The sequence below is a fragment of the Arabidopsis lyrata genome (genome assembly GCF_000004255.2).
Source record: "Arabidopsis lyrata subsp. lyrata unplaced genomic scaffold ARALYscaffold_1, whole genome shotgun sequence".
In the NCBI taxonomy this organism is placed as follows: domain Eukaryota; kingdom Viridiplantae; phylum Streptophyta; class Magnoliopsida; order Brassicales; family Brassicaceae; genus Arabidopsis; species Arabidopsis lyrata.
In genome coordinates this window covers 5,433,866-5,461,200 of record NW_003302555.1, presented here as the reverse complement: position 1 = coordinate 5,461,200, position 27,335 = coordinate 5,433,866, and the positions used below count along the sequence as shown (strand labels likewise).

General features: G+C 37.9%; 5 protein-coding genes across 7 annotated transcripts; 2 read left to right on the top strand and 3 right to left on the bottom strand.

Annotated features, from left to right (window-relative positions):
• Positions 1-264: 264 nt before the first annotated feature.
• LOC9326052 (cytochrome P450 86B1) lies at positions 265-2,150 on the top strand. The gene has a single exon (XM_021013623.1). The coding sequence runs from the start codon at positions 383-385 to the stop codon at positions 1,964-1,966; it is 1,584 nt and encodes a 527-aa protein (XP_020869282.1). The 5' UTR covers positions 265-382; the 3' UTR covers positions 1,967-2,150.
• Positions 2,151-2,584: 434 nt separating this feature from the next.
• On the bottom strand, positions 2,585-5,920 carry LOC9328791 (major extracellular endoglucanase). The gene is made up of 4 exons (XM_002889943.2): positions 5,366-5,920; positions 3,837-4,084; positions 3,240-3,760; positions 2,585-3,150 (listed from the first exon to the last, which is right to left on the bottom strand). The coding sequence occupies exons 1-4, from the start codon at positions 5,789-5,791 to the stop codon at positions 2,687-2,689; spliced, it is 1,659 nt and encodes a 552-aa protein (XP_002889989.1). The 5' UTR covers positions 5,792-5,920; the 3' UTR covers positions 2,585-2,686.
• Positions 5,921-7,803: 1,883 nt separating this feature from the next.
• On the top strand, positions 7,804-12,041 carry LOC9326051 (protein GLE1). Of its 3 annotated transcripts, XM_021014456.1 has the most exons (15): positions 7,804-8,064; positions 8,224-8,309; positions 8,413-8,577; positions 8,829-8,975; positions 9,077-9,188; positions 9,286-9,434; positions 9,560-9,909; positions 10,032-10,141; positions 10,223-10,293; positions 10,604-10,685; positions 10,881-10,949; positions 11,036-11,119; positions 11,212-11,280; positions 11,368-11,496; positions 11,569-12,041. In XM_021014456.1, coding segments are annotated over exons 2-15 (1,827 nt in total). In that variant the 5' UTR covers positions 7,804-8,064; positions 8,224-8,307; the 3' UTR covers positions 11,857-12,041. The 3 variants fall into 3 exon arrangements, with proteins under 3 accessions (XP_020870115.1, XP_020870114.1, XP_020870116.1); XM_021014455.1 differs by having other exon boundaries at positions 7,804-8,309; XM_021014457.1 differs by lacking the exons at positions 7,804-8,064; positions 8,224-8,309 and having other exon boundaries at positions 8,489-8,577; positions 8,834-8,975.
• Positions 12,042-12,268: 227 nt separating this feature from the next.
• On the bottom strand, positions 12,269-14,652 carry LOC9326050 (cytochrome P450 71B7). The gene is made up of 3 exons (XM_002889942.2): positions 13,606-14,652; positions 12,873-13,528; positions 12,269-12,357 (listed from the first exon to the last, which is right to left on the bottom strand). The coding sequence occupies exons 1-2, from the start codon at positions 14,506-14,508 to the stop codon at positions 12,917-12,919; spliced, it is 1,515 nt and encodes a 504-aa protein (XP_002889988.1). The 5' UTR covers positions 14,509-14,652; the 3' UTR covers positions 12,269-12,357; positions 12,873-12,916.
• A 10,720-nt stretch (positions 14,653-25,372) lies between these two features.
• On the bottom strand, positions 25,373-27,132 carry LOC9326049 (cytochrome P450 71B29). The gene is made up of 2 exons (XM_002889941.2): positions 26,169-27,132; positions 25,373-26,084 (listed from the first exon to the last, which is right to left on the bottom strand). Exons 1-2 carry the CDS (start codon positions 27,051-27,053, stop codon positions 25,497-25,499), a joined length of 1,473 nt encoding a protein of 490 aa, XP_002889987.1. The 5' UTR covers positions 27,054-27,132; the 3' UTR covers positions 25,373-25,496.
• Between the last annotated feature and the right edge of the window lie 203 nt (positions 27,133-27,335).

Genomic DNA, 27,335 nt, shown 5'->3' with positions numbered 1-27,335 from the left:
TCTCTTTTTGGTGTGTTTTAGCATTCTGGGCCCAAAATATTGGGCCTATTATATAAATTTCAGTCTTTCTACGGCCCATCCTCTCTTTTGCATAAGGTGCTTGTCACCAAAGACATGAACGCCAATTTTGCATTTTTAAAAGCATTCTTTGCGTTTGTAACACATGTTTCCAACATACAATTTGCATTAGCATGAAGCCATGAACAGTAATTCCTCAGAACTAACTGTCGTCTACAAGAAGATTGCAGCAAAAGTGGAGTTCTTATGCCAAAACAGAAAACGCATGTTGAAAATGATTCCTCAAATACTCTTTGAATCTTCAATTTACTTATTATATTTTCACATCAAACAACAAAAGAGGGAGAGTTTATAATCATCTTCCATGTCTTTAACAGAGAGAGTTTATAATCATCTTTGTCTTTCCGATGTTTCTCTGGCCTTGTTGGGACTCTTTGTTTTCTGTTGCGTGCGTGAGAAGGTAACCAAAAAGCAGGGGCCAACGATATGGCCTGTGTTCGGAATAACTCCAGAGTTCTTCTTTCACAGGAATGATGTTTATGGTTGGGTCACAAGATGTTTGAAAAAATGTCGAGGTACTTTTCTCTATAACGGAATCTGGCTTGGTGGATCTTCTGGAGCTGTGACTTGTGTCCCTGCGAACGTCGAATACATGCTCAAGACTAACTTCAAGAACTTCCCAAAAGGTGCCTTTTTCAAAGAACGGTTTGATGATCTGCTTGAGGATGGTATCTTTAATGCTGATGCTGAGTCTTGGAAGGAGCAGCGACGGATCATCATAACCGAAATGCATTCAACCAGGTTCGTGGAGCATTCCTTTCAGACTACACAAGATTTGGTAAGGAAGAAGCTGTTAAAGGTGATGGAGAATTTTGCAAGTTCTCAAGAGGCATTCGACCTCCAAGATGTGCTCTTGCGCTTGACATTTGACAACATCTGCATCGCCGGTCTAGGTGATGACCCGGGAACTCTGGATTCTGATCTTCCCCTTGTTCCATTTGCTCAAGCTTTTGAAGAAGCAACGGAATCTACGCTGTTTAGATTCATGATTCCTCCTTTTATATGGAAACCCTTGAAGTTCTTCGACATCGGGTATGAGAAAAGTCTCAGGAAAGCTGTTGAGGTCGTCCATGAGTTTGTCGACAAGATGGTTGTGGATCGTATTTGCAAACTCAAAGAGGAAGGAACGTTAGGAAACAGATCCGATGTCCTCTCGCGGATTATTGAGATAGAAAATCACAAGAAGACTGATGAAAAAGATCCTTCCACCATCAAATTCTTTAGACAGTTCTGCACAAGTTTCATCTTAGCTGGACGAGACACAAGTTCAGTTGCACTTACATGGTTCTTCTGGGTGATACAGAAACATCCAGAAGTCGAAAACAAAATCATCTGCGAGATAAAAGAAATCTTGAGACAGCGAGGGGATTCTCCAACCAGCAACAATGAGAGTCTCTTCACGGTCAAAGAACTAAACGACATGGTATACCTACAAGCAGCACTTTCAGAAACCATGAGACTATACCCTCCAATACCAATGGAAATGAAACAAGCCATTGAAGACGATGTTTTTCCCGATGGGACTTTCATACGTAAAGGTTCACGGGTTTACTTTGCGACTTACGCCATGGGAAGGATGGAATCCATATGGGGAAAAGACTGTGAATCATTCAAACCAGAGAGATGGATCCAAGCAGGGAATTTCGTGAACGAGGAACAATTCAAATACGTTGTGTTTAATGCTGGGCCAAGGCTGTGTTTAGGAAAAACATTTGCTTATCTGCAGATGAAGACAGTCGCTGCTTCAGTCTTGTTGAGGTACTCTATCAAGGTTGCTAAAGATCATATCGTAGTCCCCAGAGTTACTACAACCTTGTACATGAAGCACGGTCTCAAGGTCACCATCTCACCAAAGTCCCTGGAAGATAAGGTACATGTTCAAGATTAGAGAATCAAGATTATAACAGAGGATTTGTAGGAGAAGTTCATGTTCCTTGTAGAAGATTTGCAAAAGATTAAGACTTTAGAGAGAAATCAGACTTTCCTGATTAATATCAAAAACCGCAATGTAACATCTTCTACTACCTCAATGTATAATCTTGAAAGATGAAAAAGACTCGACAAGCTAAAAATCTACAAACTCAACGAGGAAAAAATCTACAAACATAACAACTCAAAGTTGGGGAGACAATTTCTAAACTTTTTCCGGCCAAAATTGAAGACGAGACTGTATCAGAGTCATACCAGCGAACGAATCATCGGTTAGCTGTTTTTCTGTAGCATCGTCGTCAATTTAAAGCGCGCCGCCTGTTGACCCGTCGTGGTGGGTAATTAATCTGGAAGGCGAATAATTCTAGTTTTGCTCCTCATTAGTTTTGCTATTTACGGATTTGCCCCGTTTCTTCACTTGTGTTAATTTTACTCCTTGATAAGGTTTCTATTTACGTATCAGTTTATTAACTGAAGATGAAAAAGTTTATAGAATGTTTATTTGAAACAAATGATATACATATTAAGAAATTTTATTACAGATACAGATGAAAACAAAAACAAAAATTATAATAGATATTCTAACATTTTTTATTTTTTTCTAATTTAAAACAGTATTTGTTCCACACTTCCACTAATAACGTAAATTTCTAATAGGTTTATAGCAAGTCAAAAAGCTTTACAACATAGACGAGATCTCTTTATGCAATCTCGAGCTCTTCAATGGCCTTGTAGCTTTAATAATCTTAAACCATTGGCTCATTGGCTCACACGAGCTGTCTTTGCTCAGACATTTGCAAGCATTAGCAACGATATTGTTGGCTGTGTCTACGTCAAGGCAAAGAGAAGTCTTGTTACTTGTTGTCGAAGATAAGTGCATTCTAGAGGCCGAGATGGTCTGCCATTTTGATCCAGATGTCGAACAACTCGTCCTAGTCATCGTAACCGGGTTTTTTGGTCCGTTGCTCTGTAAACACAAATGCTGGTCTTTAATTCTTAGTGCTTTTTTTGTGTAGCTCCATGGTTCAGAGCTATTGCATGGACCAAGAGTAAGCATTTTTGGGTCATCAAGAGATCGTACTATGCAGAGTCCAGTTAAGGGATGGAAAACCAGATTGTAAGCATCAATTCGAGGTCCCGGTCCTAGTAAACCAAATCAATTCAAAACTTTAGAAATTTTAACGAAACTATTTGTTGCAATTAAACTCTAGTAATTTTTGCCATATATGCACCTTGAAGCGGAGATTGAAGAAAAGAGATCTTTTGCAAGAAACTTGAATTCCGAACGCTTATCCAATCCGAATCCAACACACCATAATACTCAATCATCCCGACCACGCCTTGTCTTAAGTAATAGCTTCCAGTAAGGGCCCAAAGCGACCAATCGACGTCATTTTCCGCGGCCCAACCGGTTACACACCCGAAATACCGGTTATCATTGGTGTTTACTCCTCTTTCATCTATACCGAATTCGCTGAGGAACAACGGAAAGCCTTGGTTAAGGAGATAACCGCCACCGTTTCCAATCCGGTTTAGAACCCGACCGCATATATCGTTAGGGTTATTGGCCGCCCACGAGTTTCCGTCACTGAAAGAATACCAATGGAGCTCGAAGACAAGTTTTCCAGTGAAGGATAGGTTTACGGGTCGAGACCTAACGAAGGAGAGATCGGCGTCGAAGCTGAGACCGGAGAGGATTACAAGTACCTTCTTGTTTGATGAATGAACTGCTTCCGCTCCTTGTTGCATATACCTACGTACATTAAACTCTATAACTAAAATATATGTATATATATGCGCATATAGACTAAATAATAACGTTACCGTACTTGAACCAATCGTTAACGTTTTGTTTAGGCCCTCTAAGTTCATTCCTTAGACTCATGCCAACGACATTAGAGACACCGTCGAAAGTCGCCGCCATTTTCTTTAAAGCGGCAACCCATACGGTAGGATCGAAAAACTGGTCACCGAAGAAACCGTTACCATCGTCGTTGGCGCAGCACCACCCTGGTTTGGTTAGGTGGTTGTCTAATATCACCATCACGTCGTTGTTTCCTAATGTAGTAACTACCATCTGCAGAAAAATAAAAAGAAGACTATATCATCACTCACATTTCACTTTCACCTCTTTTTTTTTTCTATTACAAGATTGCGGCTTCGGTTAAGATTGCTGATTTTAGTTTTATCACATCCTGATCACATGGATTTAACATTTTCATGGCATGTGATCTTATTCCTTATGCTTTAGATAAGTTTCCGTGCGACATCCAATATGTTTCATCTTTTTTTCATTTTCATTGTAATTTATGTAACTTATTTAACTATGAAATTGCTTACTAAACATGAAATAGTAGTTTTTTAAAATCAGGAACAAAGACTAAAATCCTTCACGAAATAAGTTACCAACTTTTGGGTACAACATGATTCATAACGTCTAGATCATCTTCAAAGAATCATATATGCAATAAATATCGATACAGATGCATGCATTATATATACCACATTAAGAACAGAACAAGTCCTTCAGAATATACTTAGTTTATTTGAGCAGAAAAGGAAAAAGGCCAAACAAACGTCACGAGTGTTTTTTTGTTCTGGAGTTGCATTAACTTCACATTTACCCACTACTACCAAACAATTTTTAATTAAGATATCGACTAATGACATATCTCAGCATAGACCGTACCGGAATATTATGTTTCTCTCTTTTCAGAAATTTTGTTTAATCTAAGTCTAAGACCACTTTTATAACAATTCCCAACCAAACCCCAACTAAAAATTGATTATGGTTTTTGTATATATGTAAATTTTCCTTCAAGAGTTGACGTGTTCTCTAGTCAGTTTGGTTCTTCTACAATTTCAATACGTGTAGCAGTTTGATAAGCAACATTGAAACTTGAAACATCGTTCTTCTATCAATTTCTTAAAAAATGAATAGAAGTTAATTATTAATTTATTTGGACTTACAACATTTGTTGAACAGATATATTTTAATGTTTAAAGACATATTTCCCTACAAGTTTAAAACATAAGTCCATCTACCGCCCTATATGTCTTGTTAGTTTTAAACTTTATACGAAAAATTAGAAAAATTGATATAATCACATGACACATGAAAAGGATGTACTAACGTGCAGTGTATATCTATGCATATATATACGTACGATATATCTTACAGTATTTGCATGAGAGAATTCAATCTAACACGCTAAATTTCTTTTTGGTCAAATTTAAATGGCAATGTAACTAGCACAAGATAAATTACCTCACAAATCACAATCACAACCAAAAAAAAATCATAAAATGAAACGCATTAAAACTTAGAATTAAGTGATGGGAGATATTGTAAGAGTACCTTGTAAGCTTCAATGAGGGAGAGATCAATAATGGAAGGGTTGTTAGTTTGGAAGCCAACAATGTCATCATTAAGACCAAGGCTTTGAAAAGATTGTCTCACTGTGACATTATTAGCTAATGTCTCATTAGTCATCAAATCCAACGGCCAAGTTAACCTAACACAATTGAAACCCATTTCCACTATCTTCTTGGCCACTGCGTCCGCTGGTTGCTTGCTCAGCCCTTCCGCTACAACTGGTTGGAGGTGTGATGGCCAGTTCGCACACATAAGCTTCACCCGTTGACCATTCTCGTCGACGATCCAACGGGAGCTTGTGGAGAGAGGATAAGCCATGTTTGGGACGGTGTGTTGTGCAATGAATGAGAAGAAGAAACAGAAGAATGGGAAAACGCAAAACATGTGTTTTGGCTCTTTTGATGTCATTTCTTGTATGAAGTTATTTTGTGTGTTGGAGAATCAATTTGACAATAGTCATATTTATAGAGAGAGATAGAGGGTTGAGAAGTATATGTATCTGTCATAAATTGTTCTTCTTCCTTTACTATTCATATAACAAATTAATTATTGGGTATTGTTTTTAACATTTTTTTTAAAAAACATTTTCTTTAATATTAGTTCGTCTCTTGTCCGTGTTAATCAACGTATGATATATCATCAAAAACCTTTTCACCAAAAAAAAAAAAAAATTCATCAAAAGCCTTTTTACCATTGCATCAATTTGAGCAGTATTTTCGTCATCACCACTAGTCTAACAAATTGCTAATTTTCTTGAAGAAATGTTAATATGTTGAAAGATGCAGCAGATTTCTCTTCTTCTTTTTTTTTGTGTGCAAATTATACTTTTTTGTTGCCGTCTAGATTTATTATTAATTGCAAATTATGAGAACTGTTACATAAAAAATTTTATGAAAATGTTTTAATCATTTTTTTTGGTATTGTGTGGTGCTATTTTTATTTGATTCAGGAAGACTAATTAATTAACATCTAGAATGCTTAAGTCACAATTTCTTTCATTTTCAACAGTATATGTTATTTTGTCAACTATATAGTTGATATATGCGTTTAATGTGTACATACCCAAAACCAAATGCGTTACCAACTACTGAATCTATTTACTTATTTAACCTAGTTATATGAATAATTTCAATGACATTTATTCATCTCAGCTGTAATACAACTATTTTAGCATTGTACTACACCAGCTACTTTGTAAAACCCTTTCCCACTAGCTAGTTGGCTTTCACCAAAATTAATGATGAATTATACTAGTAATAACAATGAAAAAGGTTCCATATCATTTGCAACTAGTATTCATATATAAAATCAACATTTTAAAAAAAAAATTGATACAATTACTTTGAATGTAATTTTATTTGCAAGATACAATTAGTGTCTCGTAATTATAATTTTTTTTTCTCGTAATTATAAATTCCATTACACTTTTTCACAAATCATAAGTTAAGGGAGACTTAAAAGCGTTGGACTCAACAACGACCGTTGAAGTTTAACCTACGTCCAAGTGTTTGTTCTTAACACAAGATTTTGTTGCTTTGTAAAGAAGAGAGAGATTTTTGCTTACCTTCAAGAAAAAAAAAAGTAATCTCATTTTTAAAATCACAAATATACATAAACTTCTTGAAGCTATTATAATAATCAGTGCCGGTCCGAGCATTTGTGAGGTCCTACACGAAAAATAAAATGATGCCCAATATATTTATAAGTTTTAGGGCTAAAATTTTTTTTTTGACCTATTTTTAGTAAATTATACAAAATAATGATATTTTGAATATTATTACATTCAAATTCAATTGTTTGGCCCTATTTTATTTATTTTTTTCGAAAAAAACTTTAGTTTCTACCAAATATTTTCATTTTATGGCTCTTTTTACCAAAAAAAAAAAAAAAAAACTTTAAAAAAAAAAAAATTATGGTGCCCCGAGCCACCGCTTGGGTGGCCTGTCCTGCGGGCCGGCCCTGATAATACTAGCAAGAAGTATAACATTTAACAAACAAAACTTGACTGAATATCTAAGTTTTTTTTTCTTACGTTTCATCACAAAAATCTACATCATGAAAAAGCTATTTCGTAAACCATGCTATAGCCTAGTTTCTTTTAACGATAGTTGCGTAGTTTGTTATGTTAGTTCACTTTTTCGAAAGTAATGTTTTTTTTTTTTTTTGAAAAACAATTTTCTATTAAAAATGCATATAAGAAAGAAAATGTAACAGTGTTAAAAAAAAAAAAAAAAAAAAAAAGAGAAAATGTAACAAAGCCTTTTCAGACCCAATCTTCTGGACTATGTGAAACGGCCTAGCTCTAATAATATTTTCTCAAGCCTCTTTATAGTTTGGACTTTAGAGAATCTAATCGACGATCGATCTGATTTTAAACCGACCGGTTCTCTCTAACCGTCGGTTTTGTTTTTTCTTAATTTGTTTTCTAAACGACATCGTTTTAGCTTAGGGCTTAGAAAACGACGCCGATCCTCTCTTGTCTGGTTTTGTTCGTGATTTCCGATTCTCCGATCTTAAAGTTTCCATTTTTTTGGAAGCTTATGTTAAAATCGGATCCTAAAGCGTTGATATTACGCTTCTTCGTCCCGTTGGGATAGATAAAAAAGCTCGCATTCTATTTGAGTTAGAGAATCATCGAGATTGTGCAGCACAAGAATCAGAGAGTAGGATTAAATTTAAAGGTAAGGGACTGACTGTATGGGAATTTGTAAAACAAGGCATGAGTTCGTCTTTGTCGCTCCTCCCAGAGAAGAAGCCAGAGACGAGATCTCTTGTGGAACAAAGAATATATTTTGATTTAAGGATCCTATGAGTGAACCAGCTTGTTTTGTGTTTTGAAGCTACAAGAGGTTTATAGGGTTTATCAAGGATTCACCACTTGTGTTCTTTTTTATTTATTTATCAGGGAATCATCGAATTGTGTAATGTAAGTTCTCTTCTTTTATGGGTTCCTTTGAATTTCTCATCTTCGGATACAAAATTTGTTTCTTTTTGGGATTTTACTGAGATTTTCTCTTTCGATTTTGTAGGGGAATTGTTTTGGAACCTCCTTGTCCTAAAAGCGTTGATGGGATTAGCATTGACCCTGAGCCTAATTGGAATTTCGATAGTTTGGTCGCTGAGATCGAGTCTGTTGAAAAGAAGCTCAATGGCTTCTCAATGTTTCCCCAGCCAATTACTAACACTACCTTAAGGTATATATTATCTCTTTTGATCTATGTTTAGTTCGTTCTGGAGTTCTGCATTGAATTAGGATTAATAACAATGGCCTTAGGAATATTTGTTTTGATTGGTTTAGTATTGGTGGTGTTTATTGGCGTGTTAAAAGGATGGAAACAGAGTGGTAGAAACCTTGATAATCCATATAGTTTTTTTGTTGATTTGATTGATTTAGCTAATGTATAGAAGTATAGAACGTCTCTTATGTTAATTGGTGTGTTAAAAGGATAGGAAGGAGTGGTGGAGGATTTGTGATGCGTGTATCAGATGAAGAGATGGAGAGTGATGATGTAGAAGAAGAAGAAGAAGAAGAAGATCATAGTCAAATCTGTACAGCGGGGAAACGTTTTGCCTGTGATGAGCTTTATTTGAGGTGATCGCCAATAACTTTCCCATGCCTAGGTTGTTTCAAAATTAAGAAAGACTTATTGATTGTTGTATAATGTTTTATATGATTATTTTTTGTTCATACAGTGATGAATCTGATGATGAGTTTGATCATGAACCTGAGTATATGATGAATAAAATGGGTCTGGCTGAGAGTGCCCTATATGAGGTTATCAATGACCACCAAACCGAAATTAAGGTGGGCAGATTTTTTGTTTTGTTGATAAAGAGGTACATATTGTGGAATTTCGATTGGTGTACTCGACTGATTGAGAATTTGAATCTCTTGATAACAGGACGACATTAGGAATCAAGTATCAGTTGTTGAAACGGAAATAATGAATGAGATTGAAACGTCTCGCTCTGCCATAGCCCGGGTTGAAAAGTACAGTGAAACTCGAAAAGAAGTTGAACGGAAACTTGATCTTCAATATCAGCGAAAAGTGTAAGCTATTGTTCCTGGCATTCTAGCTCAGGAATACATTTTCTTACCAGTTCAGTTCATTTGCTGTGATTTTCTTCTTCCATTGTCTCCAAATTCTTAATGAGTTTTTATTTTGCTGTTTTTAGTGCTGAAGCACTTGATACCCATCTGACTGCAGTCCAACGTGAACATAAAATTAAATCGCAAATAGAAGAAAGAAAGATAAGGAGCGAGGAAGCTCAGGAGGAGGCCAGGAGGAAGGAAAGGGCTCATCAAGAAGAGAAAATAAGTCAAGAAAAAGCTCACGCAGAGGCTGAAATGCTAGCAAAAATCAGAGCTGAAGAAGAAAAGAAAGAAGTTGAGAGAAAGGCAGCCAAAGAAGTAGCTGAAAAAGAAGTAGCAGATCGCAAAGCTGCCGAACAAAAACTTGCGGAACAGAAGGCTGTGATAGAGAGTGTTACGGGGGGTTCAGCTACATCAAATGCTCAAGCTGGGGGTGAGCTATCTTTTGTTTAATACATATTTTTCATCTATCTTGCTGTGATTGTTCTTTCTTTATCATATTGAAGATTGTGATCTCATTTCTTGCTGTGTTTATTTTTTTATTAATCGTGCAAGGTAAATCAATCCGAGCTGCAGAAAATGCTTTGACATTGGAGAACCACAGATTGAAAAAGCTCGAAGAATTAGAAACAATGAACCAATCGCTAAAGTCACGTTCAAATGAGGTATATACATTTTTTTACATTTTTATCTGTCTTATCATCAACATTTTCTCACAAGTCATGTTGCTCTTTTACTACTTGTAGAACTTTAGCAGTTTTGAAAAGCATATTGGAAGGGTTATAAGGCAAATAAGTGGGACAAAGGATAGTGTAAGGTATGGTTCATGGTTTCTGCCCGTAATTTATCAGTTTTTCCCCAGACAGGGTTTTAAGATTATTTGTTACATTCCATTGCAGCTTTGCCTTTCCTGTCCTTTAGTGGTATATGCATAGCTTCTTTTAGCATTATATTCCGATAGCCTTGATCTTGTTTAACTTGTGAAAATGTCACTCTTAAGCCTTTGGTTAGAAAGATTTAGATACATTTAATTTAAGGAGGGTTTGGTGTAACCTTACTTAGGCGTTTCCCATGGAGTTTGGTTAATTCTTCCTTGTTCTTAACTACTTTTGCTTTGGGCTTTGCAGTGGGAAAATCAATGAAATTGTCAAAATATTTAAAGACCCTCGTTGTCCGGTATCCATAAGTATTGCAGCTTTTGCAAAGAAGGTAACTTCTATGTCTGGTCTGTTTAACATTCACTTGTTCATGTTGTATTGTTGAATGTTGAAAATGACTCAAATTGTTGTGCTCGGATCTAACTGGTGAAGAACTCTTTGATACGTTCATATGTTGAATTATCTTCTGGACTCTGTGATTAGAAAACTGAGACCGATGGCATTAACGTTTTGCTGATTCTTTCAGATGGTCACCACTAAGGAGAAACCAAACCCTTTTGCATCCAGCTATGTCATTGTTTACATCACCTCCCAGGTACAAAATCACTTTTGATTTTCAATATTTTTACTGTGCATTTTTTGTTCTTGTTACTGAATATCATCTACCATTGGTGCCCACAGTTTCCACAAGCTATGGATATTCTTCTTGCTGAATTCCACAAAGCTTGCATTTACACTGTTCCAAAGCATATTATAAACTCACAGGTACATAAACTTCTTAAAAAAAGTTATTTTGACAAAATTGTTAAAAAAAAGATTGTCTTTCTTATTAATTATCTCTAATGAATTGAATTCAGTCAGCGTGGGATTCAGACGCATATGAACGCCTAGATTCTATAATGAGGCTCTACGGTGCACTTGTTCAGGTTTTTGCCTCTTATATGCAACTATCTCTTATGCATTGTTATTTCCATAGTCCCCTAATGTGAGTCTTTTTCTAATGGTAATTACAGACCGATATCCGCGGTGGCAATGCTACCAACGTTCATGGGATCGAACATGGATGGGCTTGGTTAGCCCGGTTTCTTAACAAAATCCCAGCCAACAGAGCCACTGCAACAGCCTTGAACTCCTTTCTCCAGGTTTGCAGTTACCGATTCTAAATAAAAAAGTCTTGTCTTCAAACCATAACAGTCGTCTATGTTTGTGTGTAGACGGCAGGGTTTGGTCTTCATCAGCGGTACAAATCTCAGTTTGTGAAGGTTGTGAATGTTGTGAGAGAGCATTTCTTACAGAAATTGAAGGCGAAAAAGGACACGTCTGATCTACTATTGATCATAGCCGAAATCACAGCGTACTTAGATGACCGGATGTATCTCAAGGAACCTGAAGGAAGAAGTATGAAGACGACGAGTACCTTGTCCTCCGAATATACTGCTGAAATAAATCAACAGAACGACAATCAGAATTACAAGAATAATTATTACAGAGGCTACTATTGATTTTATGTATCATCTCAATTTTCATCATTGTTGTAACATATATATGATCACATTAGTTGTCTCACAAGAAGCTTTCTTTTTCTTTTATTTCACTATTTTGTTTCATTTAAATTTCAGTATTAAAGAAATGGAATGAGTTCAAGAGTTGTTTTCTTGCTGAGAGTGATCGTTTCTATTTTTAATCATTTCTTTGTTTGATAATGTTAACTAATCCTACCTGTTAATTAATTTAAGCATATATATATGATAATTGGTTTCTATTAATACTTTTTTTTATTCACGGCAACGTGGGCGGCGGACCCAAATATAGTAACGCGTCTTGCGGATCTAATTAATTAATTTGTTTTTTAATCCTAACTAGTTCTAATTAAATAATTCAATTCTCATAATTTAATGGTTATAAAATACTTTGTGTTTATACTTTATATCACTCTGTTTTAAGATAATGATTTTTTTTATATATAATACAAATACAACCAAGTCAAGATAAAGAAGCTGAATTGGACAATTATCTAAAACGTGACAATATACCACGGTGAAATCTTAAAATTAAGAAATCGAAATACAATTTTAGTATTTTAATATACATTTTTAAAATATTTTTACGGGTTGGTCTAAAAATACACACTAATTTGAAAATATATATATATATATTATAGAAACTATTTGAAAGCAAACTTTTAAATTGACTCGAATTATATGTCTTTTAAATAAAAGTTTTATTAAAAGAAATAACAAAATGATGTTTAATTTTACGGGACATGATTATATGGTGGGACGGGTCAGATTTGGATTGATATTAATACGGGATAATATATCACGGGTGAAATCCTGGGATTAACAAATCAAAATACAATTATACAATTTTAAACACTAAACAAAACAAATACAACTTAAAATTTTCATTTTTAGTTACAACGCATGTGACTCGCAATGTATCACAAATTCATCAGTTTATAAAAAGACAAAAAAAATCAAATAATTAACCCGCGGTGTACCGCGGGTAACAATCTAGTACAAATACATAATCTTATTGACTAATTGTTACATGATCGTCATTTCAGTGATGAACAAGTGGAACAAGCTCAAGAGTTGTTTTCTTGCTAATAATGATCGATCCTGTTTCTTCCAAGTCTATGTCTTTCACATTCTTCCCTACAGGCACTTCCCAATTGAAGAAGTACAGCAAATTCAACAGTCCCAATTCCACGGTGGTGATTCCCAGCGTCATCCCGGGACAGATTCTCCGGCCAGAACCAAATGGTAACAGCTCAAAGTTTAGTCCTCTGTAATCTATGGAACTGTCAAGAAACCTGTCAGGGTTAAACTCATCAGGGTTTGTCCATAGCTTTGGATCACGTGCAATCGAGTAGATGTTGATCATCATTTGGGTTTTCGCGGGAATATCGTAGCCTTGGATCTTGACATGAGACAATGTCTCTCTTGGAAGCAAAAGTGGAGCTGCTGGATGTAACCTGAATGTCTCCTTGACCACAAGCTTGAAGTAGTGAAGTTGGTTTAGATCTTGCTCTGTGATTCTCTCCCTCTTGTCCCCAAGTGTTGTCCGAATCTCGTCTTGCACTTTCTTCATCACTCTCGGGTTTCTGATCAGCTCGGCCATCGCCCAGTTTAAAGTGACGGCGCTTGTGTTTACTCCTGCAAGAAATATGTCCTGTTACAAAACACAGACGCGTAAGTTCAAATCTTTACAAGAGTTTAGAGGTATTGCGGTCTAAGAAGAAGATTTACCGAGATGATTCCTTTGAGATGATCTGTTGTGAGCTTGAAAGATTCTCCATCTTTCTCTTGCTTCTTCATCAGATCAATCATCACATCAACAACATCAGGGCTCTCTGATACTTCTCTTCCAGGTTTAAGATGATCATCGAGCACGTTTTGGAAGAAATTGTCGAGTTCCGAGAAAACATTGTTCAGTGTCTTGTTCTGACCTGAGAACCGGTCGACAAGGCAACCAACTCCAGGGAAGAAATCAGTGAACGCAACACCAGCGACTAGCATCTCAAACTTGTTAACTAGATCCGCAACGTTGTCCTCGTCTACGAACTCGCACTTGTGAATATTTATCCCGAAAGCGAGCCTGCACACGATACTCGCGACTAGCGTGAAAAGGGTCTTCTTCAGATCCACCTGGGATTGTGTCAGAGCGGATTCGGTTAGCTTCTTGATTAACAAGTCATTCTCTTCCTCTCTTATATACCTGAAAGACTGAAACTTTTTCGTGTTCAAAAGCTCCATAACCACGAGCTTCCTCAACGCTTTCCATTCCTCACCGTAAGGAGCGAATCCGATGTCTTTGAAGTTGTAAGAGATCATTCTTGTCGCAACCGTCTCTGGTCGGCTGCAACATTCAAGATCTTGGGTCTTGAGAGCTTCTTCTGCTCCTTCTTTCGATGAGATCACGACCACGGGGACGAATCCGAAGTGGAGAAGCATCACTGGTCCAAATTTTTGGGAGAGATTTCGAAAACATGTGTGTGGCAGTCCTTTGAGGTTGTGTAAGTTTCCGATGATCGGGAGCGTCTTTGGTCCCGGAGGAAGCTTCCATTTTGAGGGTTTGAGTTTTATTGAGAAAATTGATAAGGAAACTAAGAAAACAGGTAAAAGACAGAGGAAACAGAGCAAGATTGACATTTTTTGATACTCTGTTTCTTTTTTTCTTTGTTGATCTGATTCGATTGGGAGTTATATAGACAGTTTATTTATATAATATAACTATTACTTGGATTAATCATATATTTGGTTGCAACTAGCAACGTGTAGTTTTCTTAAGATAATAATCTAATCATCTACTTGAATAGATCAAAATCATATTAGGAGTAAAGAAAGTCAGTAAATTCATTCATTCATTCAATGTCAATTACTGTATATCTAAAGAATTCATGGTTTTAAAAAGTTAAGTTTCCAAAATCAAAATATATAGAAACCTTCGGAAAATAGCAATATAACGGATATTATGGAAAGCCTAATACAATCTATAAAGTGTCGGATTGATGGCTCTTAGAAATCTTTGGACCCAACTATGGGTATAGGATGATGGTGTTTTCAAGGAACTGATCAAACTCTGCTGCTTGGTGCAAAATGTCTTCGGAGGTGTCTCTCCCCTCTTCACTCGGAGTTGGAGGTTTTAATTTGGGCTATGAGGAACATCCTTTCAAGAAGGATTGATTGTCAGACATTTAAAACAGATTGCTTTGAGTTAGTCTCGATGGTAGAGTATCCTAAAGAATGGCCCGCATTCTCTAATCAGCTAGATGATTTGGAATTGCTCCGTGTCTCTTTTCCCCTCTTCTCGCTTTTTCATATTTCTCGTTTATGTATTTTTAAGACGGACTGCTTAGTCCGTTCTTGTAGACTTTTATTTTCTGATGTTATTTTTGTAAACTCTTCTTCTCCTAATTGATTAACCAATCATGAAGTTATTTTTTTAATGAATATGTGATTGACAAAAAAAAAATTATATAGAAAACTAATCCCTTTCAAAGCTAATCATGAATTGTACCTTTTAAAAAGTGTGCTACATCAACAATATAACAACGATATATTTTCCTGCGAAAAATATCACATCACACCAAAACTACAACATAATATAAGTTCGTGCTAAATGTCCTAGAAAACAAACTTTGAATCCTATATCTCCTATAGATGATATACATACAATGATTGTCAAAGCTGATATGCCACAATAGTCATCAACGTCTTTAAAGCTTAAAGGATTCGTCACCTTCACCATGAGTAATATTCCCTCTGTCCCAAATTATAAGATGTTTTAGCATTTTTTTTTGTTCTATTTTATAATATTTTTCCAAATTTTTATGCATAATTTATGTTTATTTAGTATGTTATGACCATTTAAATTCTGCAGTCTTTTTTTCTATTGGCTGAATTCCTATAAGAAAGTAAACATTAATTATTCTTTAATCTTTATGCTTTTACACAAAATATCTTATAAAATGGGACAAAGGGCGTATATTATCTAAACAGAAATATGTTCGAAGCATCCAAACAACAACTTGTATTCTGGTTATATATGGGCTTACATCTTTGTGTCAGGGGGTTGCTCGGGCCCTTAAATCTTAATTGCATCCATGACATTTCCAAAATTTTGTAATTTATTATAACTAGATGTATTATTATTGCCCGCCATTCAAATTTATTGCTATCCTGCTTAGACCTATAGTCTAATAATTTTAGTTCAATATTTTCTCCAAATTGAAATTGATAGGCAGTTTCTTCTATTCTTTTGACAACCAATATAAAAGTTTATTTTACAATTTGGGTTGTTAATAGTTGTGGATGTCGGAATCCGCAATACAAATTTTATGATGTGTATCGGATCGTCTAGTCTTGCTAATTCGAACAACAATCGTAAGAAGAAAACAAGAGAGTAAAATGTGTGTATCTGTTTATTGCTCAAGAAAATTTCCTCCCCAATACAATGGTTTTCGTTTCCTATTTATAATTACATGATTTGAAACCGAAGTCGCTCATCAAACCGCAGATCTCGCCTCCATTATTGCTTCCGTTTCGAATCTTCCCGATCTCGCACATCCCGTGCAACCCGCCTTTCATTTAACTCGTGGGATCCCGCCGTTTTACTCGAACTGGGCTTGAACTTATTGGGCCGCTCTTTTCGTCCCCTGGACCGGGCCGACGGCCCACTTCGTCTTATTGATCCACTATCTTTCCGGGCCGGATCCGAACTGCGGGATCCGACACCAACAATAGTTATATTGATTCTTTTATTACGTCGATATTAGAGGTATTCATTTTACGTCGATATTATTAGGCAGTTTATTCTCTTCTTTTGGCAACTAATAGCATATGCAGTGGAAAAAACTCATATTAGTCTCTCAAATATATTATTTTATTAGATTTTATATATAATAGTTTTTTATTTAAAATTTAAACTATAAATAAAACTTATAACCTATTATAGTGAAACATGTATCAAATGAGTCTCTCACAAAGTTCTCTAAGTCTCTCACTTGAGAGACTCACTTTATTCTCTTTTTTACTTTTTAATTATTTTATAATTTTTTTGGTGAAAGACTCATTAAGAGACTAGCACTAAACATTGTTAATATCAACATTAAAAAAAAAACTAATATTAACGTTTCTTTTGCCAAACGTAAAGGTTTTCTTACCAACGTTGACATTTTTAAAGTTGACTTTATCATTTTTTTTTTGGTCGTCAGTTGACTTTATCCTTTGATCTATAGTTGACTATATAATTTGGGCTGTCAGTAGTTTTTTTTTTTTTTTTTTTTTGCTAAATTGTAAATATTTCATAGATAATGAAAAAAGTTTATGTTACAATTCAAATATTTGGAATCTATACACATGGTTCCATGGCAAAAAAGATAAAAACATGGAAGCATAAGACGGTAATTAAACCAAGTTTTCGGTTCATATATTCGTTTTTGCAAGACCGGTTTGGTTATTTAGAATTTTTGGTCTATGTATGTTCACGTAAGCTTAGATCTCTTTGTTAAATATTTGGTTTGAGGACACTTGGAAAAGGAACAATGGCTCGGAACGTTCATTTCAAAGGACACTTGGTATACGATACGAGACACTAATCCGGTGTGTGAATGGTATAAGGGTGTATGGTTCCCCCACTCAACGCCTAAGTACTCATTCATCACTTGGATCGCCATTCGTAATCGTTTAGCTACGGGAGATAGACAGTTACAGTGGAATGCTGCAGCAAATGGTGATTGTAATTTGTGTGATGGGAACATAGAAACAAGAGAACACCTCTTTTTCTCCGTCCGTATTCGTCTCACGTCTGGTCAGCCCTCACACGAGACATGCTTGGGCAACACAACACAACACGATGGGAAACTCTGCTTCCTTTACTCACGGCTCCATCTACCTCAAAGCTACATTTGTTTGTTTTGAGATATGTGTTTCAGATATCTATCCACAGTCTATGGCGAGAACGGAATGGGAGACGACACGGCGAGTCACCAACCCCAGCATCCATGCTAGCAAAACTGATCGACAAGAATGTTCGTAACCGGCTGAGCACCTTAATTATGACGGGCTCACACACTTATGAAGGCGGACTGCGATATTGGTTCCAAACCCATAGTCGCTAGTTTTCCCTTCTTTATAATCCCTCTCAAAAACTCAGATTTTTTCAGTTTGATGTTGCATTTATTGTAAAACCGTCTTTTTTTTGTGAATAAATTTTACATTCATACAAAAAAAAAAAAAAAAATATTTGGTTTGGCTCTGAGTATAGATGATGATACCGAATCATAATGTCATTTCCACGCAACAACCACGATAATACTTAACTCATATAAGTTATAAGTATTTGTTATTTACAGTTTTTAAAAAAAAATATAATTGCTACAGGAAAGGTAGTAGTAACCCAATCCCTACTCCGATGGAGCGAATATAATATGTAATTTCAATACCTCACATGGATCATAAAAAAATTTAGAAGATTTTAACATTTTGTTTTCTACAAAATTTTGCTATTTATTAAGTTGACTTTGACTTTTATAACGTCCATTTTTAAAAAAGAAGACATACAACACGAAACTAAAGAAATTGGGTAAGGAGATCGTACAGAAGATTGACATTTTTTTTCTTTCTTTCTTCTCTATTTTCGACTGAAGAAAATAGTTTGCAAAATCGAGTAATATAGACAATTAAGTTATGGAATTACTCATTAATGATCAATCGACCTTTCATATAAACCCACGGATCCTTTTCTGATAAGAATCCAAAGTCAATGATTAATTGGTGTAGTGGATTCACAATGACGTAGTCTCCACCTATCAACAAAATGTAATTAATGACCCTGTAGTTTTTTTTAGTGGGCAACCGGGAGAAATTCTCCCGGGTTTTATTAAATAACTAAAAACAATTATATACAGACTTGCCGTGGACGCAACGGTCCATCAATATCCTCCCTTAAAATAGGGTCCAACTCTAATGGAATAACATTGACGCATAGTTAGCTAATCCGTCAGCGAGACGATTAGCTTCCCTATATACGTGAACAATCCGGACCCTCCAGTCCTTCGATAAAAAGCCATGGCACAAGCGTACCAGGAAAGACAACGGGTGAGAGTCTCCAATCCCCGACGTCAAGAATCCAACCACCAATTCTGAATCCACCTCAAGCTCCAACCGCGTAATTCCTCTCTCCCAAGCTATATAGAGTCCGTAATAAACTCCCCATAATTCTGCCAACGTTGCCGAGCAGCGACCAATATTCAATGCAAATCCGCGTACCTAACCACCTGCATCATCTCGTACCACTCCTCCTGCCGTAGCCAACCCCGGGTTCCCACGCGACGCCCCGTCCGTGTTCACCTTGTACCAGCCCGTTTGTGGTACGACCCAACCTATCATCTTCTCCACCCGACCAGCAGCTTCTCTTGTATCTTTATGTAAAGAATTTGCTATACTCACCTCCTTAGCCGCATCTTTTAAGAACTGAACCCTATCTCTCCATAATCGGGTATCTCCAAACACATTACCACACCTCCATTTCCATCCCCACCAAGTAGCTAACGCAAAAATCGTAGCCCATGAACCGCCTTCCCGTTCTTCTACGCCACCCAAATTTTCATATAACCATTCTAGCAACGACATTGCAAAGAATGCTTGTCGTTTCCTTACAGGAACAAGTCTAGTCCATATACCCGACATTGCTGGACAGTCACGGAGTATATGTATAGTTGTCTCCACCCCTCCTTTGCACACTTGAAAAATATCCGTGTCACTCAGGTGCCGTCGATGCCGCTCCACATTTGTCATTAGAGCCTGATTCCCTACCAACCAAAGGAAAGCTCGTACCCGCTCTGGTACCACCACCCGCCACACTCTTCTATAAAATAACTCCATGTTCTGTTTAGGCTCATCTCCTGTTGTTAATAACTTATAGGCAGAACTCACCGTGAAGAGACCATTCGGGTGCTCACCCCAAGCCACTCTGTCCGCAGCCCCAGTTACTGTATCCACCACCATTGCTGCTAACTCAAGTTTATTATCTCAGACAAGAAAGGAGAGATTCTGTGAAAATCCCAGCCTCCCCCATCGATCCATAAATCACGTACTGTTAGGTTCACCATCTGTTCTGGTATCGCACCACTCGCCATCTCAATTAGTGGTCTTTTTCCCAGCCAGCGATCTGACCAAAACTTAACTCTCCGCCCGTCACCCATAACCCAACTCAATCCTCTTTGTATCACCTCCCGCAGTCCTGTCCCCACACTGCGCCATGTAGAAGACCAACTACTCTTAGGAATCAACCAAGCTGGATCCTGAATCTCTCCAACCCGATACTTGCTTCTCACAACTCTTGCCCAAAGACTAGTGCGATCCGACAAAAGTCTCCACCCTATCTTTGCAACCAAGGCTCTGTTCATATCATTTGCTTTCCTGATCCTAAGACCCCCTCCTGCTCTCGGGGAGCAAACTCTATCCCATGCAACCAGGTGTTGCTTACGCTTCTCTGGATTACTGCCCCATATAAAATCCTACGACACTTTATCCAGTCCATTCAATGTCGCCATAGGAAGCTTGATTGTACTCATAGAGTGCACCGGAATCGAAACTAACACAGATTTTGTGAGAGTAATTCTACCAGCGAAGCTCAACATTCTCCCTCTCCAACCTGATAATCGGCATTCCAAGGTACTTTCCCAATTCTTTTGTCGACTTAATCCCGCTTTCATTGCTAATCATTCTTCCCAAGTCCCGAGAGACATTCTCAGAAAAAAATATTTTAGACTTGTCTAGGCTCACTTTCTGTCCCGAGGCCGTACAAAACCTTTCTAAAACCTTCCTTATCACCCGTATTTGTGAGACGGATGCTTCAACAAACAGAATCAAGTCATCTGCGAAACATATATGGGAGAGCTTTGGCCCCCTTGTGACAAACTTATCGGCTTCCAATCTTTAATAGCAACTGATTGCTCGATCAAATGACATAATCTTTCCATACACATGACAAACAAATACAGAGATAGAGGATCACCTTGACGCAACCCTCTCAATGGTTTAAAGGAATCTGTTCGCTCACCATTCCATAACAAACTCATCGATGGACCCGTAACACATCTCATTATCCAACTCACCCACAACTCCGAGAGTCCAGCCGCAACCAAGGTATCCTCTAGGAAGTCCCACCTTATACGATCATATGCTTTCTTCAAATCAAGTTTAAGAAGCATCCAACCCTTCCTTCCTTTTTTGCGCCTCATAGAATGAACCGCCTCTTGTACCACAACAATATTATCCGTACTCAACCTTCCCGGAATAAAACTCGACTGCGCAGGCCCTATCAACTTCATCATAATGCCTTTCAATCTCCCCACCATTGTTTTCGTAATGACTTTGAAGAGTACATTACACAAGCTTATCGGCCTAAATTGAGTAATTTTCTCCGGCTTCATCACCTTACCAATTAAGACCACAATCGCATCATTTGTATCCACTGGGAACTGTCCCGTCACAAAAAAAATCAAGAACAAATTTAGTCACCGACTCTCCGACTACGTCCCAACATTGCTGATAAAAAACAGGTTGAAAGCCATCCGGGCCTGGCGCTTTAAATTTCCCCATACTTCGAATTGCAGTTTCAACTTCCAACGCAGTAAAAGGCTTACTCAACACACTCTGATCTTCTGTTGATAAAGACACAAAGCCTCCCTGTGGTAATTTATTCACTTCTTGGTCCACATCATCTAGAGAATAAAGCCGTGTAAAATACGCAACAGCTAATTTCTCAAGTTCCTGTCCATTAGAAATCCATCTTCCCTCATAATCTTTCAACATCTCAATCCTATTTCTTCGTCGTCTTATAATCGTTGATGTGTGAAAATAGCTTGTGTTACGATCACCATGAACAACCCACTTCTTCCTTGATTTTTGAAACCATATCAGCTCTTCCTGTTCTAAGACTACATCAAACTCTTTGAGCAACTCTTCCTCCTTCCGCAAGAGTGCATCCGTCTGGTTATGATCAAGTGAATCTTGCACCAACTCTATTTCCATCATCAGTTTTTGTTTCCGCACCTGCACCTCCCCAAAAACTTCTCGATTCCATTTCTTTAATACCTTACGCAAACTGATCAGCGCCTCACGGGTGTTCATTGCTCTATCCCATGATGTCGACACAAGATCCTTAAACCCAGGATGCGTTAACCAAGCCGCTTTGAAGCGGAATGGTCTTCTACTTGCATTAGTCTCTGTAGTCGGTGACAATTGCAGATAAAGCAGAGCATGATCCGACGCTAGAAAAGGAAGATGCGTAACAGTAGCTTCTTGCCATTTCAGTCGCGAGTTCGGACAGCACAATACACGGTCTAACCTCTTGGCCACGAAAGAAGTCTCCACTCTTCCTCTCTTCCAAGTGTATTGGTTACCTCGAAAACCCATATCGATTAGGGAAAGCTCATTAATCCACTCTCCAAAAGCTAAAGAATCTGGTGACAAGAGGCCATTGCCACCAGTTCTCTCGCCAATTCGGACAATCGTATTAAAATCCCCGCCAACTATAACTGGTCCATTAACACCTCTAATCACATCTCCCAACTGTCCCCATAGACCACTCCGACGACTAACACTTGGCGCCGCATACACAACAATTAAATCCAATGTCTCTGTTTCATTCCCAACCTTGACATGTATGAACTGCTCCGATGAATCAACCACCTCAACATCTCCTATTCCCGACCTCCACAATATCCACAACCCTCCGCTTTGACCAACTGCGTCTACCCGAAAGTTGTTTTCAAACCCCAAACCCTGACAGATACGGCCAGCTCTATCACCACCAGCGTGAGTTTCAAACACTGCGAGTATATCCGTATTGAATTTCTTCAGTAGATATCGAATTGATCGTCTGAAGTTGGGTTTATTCGCCCCCCGGCAATTCCACATGATGCAATTCATCATTAATTTATTAATCTCAAATAGAAAAGCCGGGGCAAATTGTTATACACCATGAGTTCCCGTGTCCTCCACCAAAGGATCTCTGTGTATAACCATCTCTGTGTTCGTCGGACCACCACCCGATTCAACATCATTTCCAGGAATCACAGCTTTCCCAGCCTGTTCCAAGACCCCATCATTTCTGCTATCAATCATCCTAGTAGCAAAGTACCCACCAGGTCGCCCAACGTTCGCCTTCTCAACTCTTAAACGCTTTCCACTCATTAACATTACCTTCTCCTCCTTTGATGGGCCAAACACCAATCCCCTCATGGGCTTTACTACTCTTGCCTGTTTGGGCCTAACCACATTCGTATCCAGCCCCTTAAGACCTCCCCTCCTTTTTTCTTTAAATCCTTCAGTGGGCCCTAAACGGGCCTTCTCCATATTACCACCAAACACCAACTTAGCTTGCGCGCCACTCTGCCCGATTTGAACCTGATTTGTCGTATTTTCGTTTTCCTTATTCGCATCATTCCTCATAACTCCCTCCCTTAACTCCAGGGATTCCATATTCTCCTCCAACATTCCAAATTTATTCGATACCCGAATATTCCCCGTATCTCCGATCATGTCACCAGAATCCCGAGAATTATTACCCCGCTCTCCTCCGCCTCCTTTCACCGCCGGAGACACTGTTTTCCTCTGAAATTCTGGTTTCCTTCTCCATTGACGCACCGGCGTGAAGCCATCATCCAACTGAACACTTCCACTCGTACTGGCAACAACAGCTAAATCTTGTGTCGGCGTGACAGCAACTTTCTCCTTTGCCACCGTTGGACATGCATGAACCAAATGCCCGTACAAACCACATAATGAACAGATATTACTCAGGCCTTCATACGCAACATAGTACCTCTCCCCATTTATCATCACTGTTCCTTTGAGCGGCTTCTTAAGATTGACCTCTACACAAACTCTAGCAAATCTCGCCCTTTCAAAATTTAGTGTCGTTGCATCAGCTTTAATCGGATTACCCAATCCCTTTGCAATCCCCATGAGAATTGATCGATGATAGAAATTCACCGGTAAGTTAGATATCCGAACCCACACCGGCGTTGTTGTGATCTCATCTCGAAGGGGATCAAATTCCGGCGACCAAGCCTTGACCATAAGATAACTTCCGAACGCCCTCCATGGCCCCCCCGTCAAAGCTGTCATATGGTCCTCATCTTCTGCAAACCTGATCATAAAGAATTGTCTTGGTAAATCCATGACATACATCCCTCCTTTCGGATTCCACAACTCACGTAGCTTTCGGTTCAAAACCGCAATTGATACCTTCCTTCCCAAAACTTTGACTATCATGCACCTCTTCCACAACCCATTCATAACATCCAAAACTTCCTTCCCTATCGTGATTACTGGTTCCCCATCTTCCCCATCTGGGAACTCCAAGCGCAATCTCTCCGTTACAAACCCATCATCCAAAACCTCCTCCGGAATCAGTCTCCCACTCACGCTGCTACCTTTCACCTTACCCACCCACGATCCTGAGGGATCCGGTGGCCTTCCTTTGTCCCCAATATCCTCCATGGTCGCATCTTGGTCCCCCACACTCAAAACCCTAGTATCGCCCTCTTTCGCCGCCACAGACATCTCTGGGTGTCCACAATTGATAGACACACACAACATTAATGACCCTGTAGTTGTGATCTTGAATATTTTACCAACTATATAAAATATATACCTCTTGTTGTACAATTAAGAATTTGTCAACATTTTCTTTAATTTCAATAGTGCAAACTGCAAGTTAATCAAGTCGACTATTTTAAAGCTGACTATCTTTAGAGCACCCACATTAGTCATTTATTTGTGAGTGTTTTTAAATATAAAATTAATAAAAATATAAAAACAAAGTAAAGAGTGTCTTTAATTATAGATTTGTGTCTTCCTAGAGACATTTTACATACCCAAAAAAGGAAATGTCTTTAATTTTATTACTAATTTATACTAAAGACACCATCAAGAATTGTCTAATGAAGATGCTCTTACTAATTAGATGTTGAAGGAACCCGTTTTTATTACATTAACAATCATTACAAGTAAAAAAAAAAAAAAAAACAGGAAAACGATCCTTCCCTCGATGAACTATTATGTGAATATTTCTACATGAACTTTTTTTTTTTTTCTACATGAACTTTTACTTTTATCCTGGTCTATACATATTTAATTTGTGATAAAATTTACATTGTTCGGGAGAAGTAGAAATTAGGTAACACTCTTAAAGTTAAACAAAGTTACAAAACAAAACAGTGTGTTTTGCTTTGAAATGACGAATCAAACTCCGAGTTCCATATTGCATGTATTAATTACCCTGGCTTTATGTCTTCCTCTCTCGTAGAAAAAGTCATTATACTATTGTACCACTCTACGTAGTAGAATTGAACATTCGGAAAAAAATTCCGGTTCAGTTCAAACTTTTCGGCTGGTTTGGGTTATTAAGTTTCTAGGCTTTGAATTATATTGGAACATTTTTTTTTCATAGGATAGCTAAGCCTAGCTATGACAACATTTGGTCCTTTAGTCATGTCAATTAGGGTTACTTAAACAGAATGTCTCTGACGGAAAGCAAGGTTAATGTAACACAAACATTCAATAACCAAATACAAAAAAAATATGTTACAAACCAAAAAAAAAAAAAAACATCTATCAGATTTTCAGTGGAGAAGAACTTGAACTAGGCCAAGAGCAACTTCATTGTCGGTGATGATCTTGTCGACTTCTTCCTTCTCCGGCAAACCCCAATCAAAGAAGTAAAGCAAATTCAATAATGCCAACTCAACAAGTGTGATTCCCATTGTCATCCCTGGACAGATTCTCCTACCAGACCCAAACGGTAACAGTTCAAAATTTAGTCCTTTGTAATCTATGGAACTATCTAGAAACCTGTCAGGGTTAAACTCATCTGGGTTTATCCAGAGTTCTGGATCGCGAGCAATCGCGTAGACATTGATCATGATCTGGGTTTTGGCGGGAATGTCGTAGCCTTGAATCTTGACATGAGACAATGTCTCTCTTGGTAGCAAAAATGGAACTGCTGGGTGTAATCTGAATATCTCTTTGACCACCAGCTTGAAGTAATGAAGCTTGGTGAGATCTTGCTCTGTGATTCTCTCCTTTTTGTCTCCGAGTGTTGTCCTAATCTCGTCTTGCACTTTCTTCATCACTTTAGGGTTTCTTACTAACTCGGTTATCGCCCATATCAGTGTGGAGGCGCTTGTGCTAACTCCAGCTATAAATATGTCCTGACATAATACAAAGTGTGTTAATACGAATTTAATCAAAAATGGAAGATTAGTCTATACAACTAAAAGGGTCCAAAACATTACCGAGATCATCCCTTTGAGATGATCCGTCGTGAGCTTGAAAGAGTCTCCATCTCTCTCTTGCTTCTTCATCATGTTGATCATCCCGTCGATAATATCAGAGCTCTCTACTATTCCAGGCTTAAGATGATCATTAAGAATGTTCTCAAAGAAAGTGTCCAGGTCCGAGAAAACATTATTGAACCGCTTGTTTTGACCGGAGATCCAATCGATGAATCTACCGATTCCTCCGGGAAAGAAATCAGAGAACATAGAAGTCATCTCAAGTATCTCTGACTTGTCAACAAGATCAGAGATGCTATCTTCATCGATGAACTCACACTCATGAAGATTTAGCCCGAATCCGATCCTACACACGATACTCCCGACTAAAGTGAAAAGGGTCTTCTTCAAATTCACTGGGGATCGTGTCAGAGCCAATTCTGTTAGTGTCTTGACCAACAAGTCATTCTCTTCCTCTCTGATTGACCTAAAATACTGATGTTTTTTCGCGTTGAAGAGTTCGACCACCGAGAGCTTTCGCATGGCCTTCCATTCCTCACCGTAAGGCGCGAATCCGATGTCTTTAAAGTTGTAAGAGATCTTTCTAGTCCCGGCCGTCTCTGGTCGGCTACAACATTCAAGATCATGGATCTTGAGAACTTCCTCTGCTGCTTCTTTAGATGAGATCACGACCACGGGGACGAATCCGAAACGAAGAAGCATCACTGGCCCGTATTTGTGGGAGAGATTCCTGGGAGGTAGTTCTTGGAGTTGGTGTAAGTTTCCGATGATTGGAAGCTTTGGTGGGCCCGGAGGAAGCTTCCATTTATATTTCGAAGGTTTGAAAATTTTCAAGAAGATAAAGATAAGGGGTAAGAGGAAGAGGAAACAGAGGAAGAATACCATTTTTTGATCTCTTTCTAACTCTTGGGTTTTGTATTTTAGTTGAAGAGCTGGAGCTTAGCAATTAATTTAGATATATTACTCCAAATTGTTTCTCTTAAAAAAATAAACAACTTGGGGTGTTTTTATAAATGTTCGTTACGGTCAACTTGATTCATGAGCTCATGGGTTGTTGTCGGTATTTATAAAATATTCCAAACTCTTAGAGCATCTCCAATGGTGAGAGCCCTCCATGGGCCTTCCATGGGCTCTCACCATTTTTTTAAGATTAAAATATTCAAATTT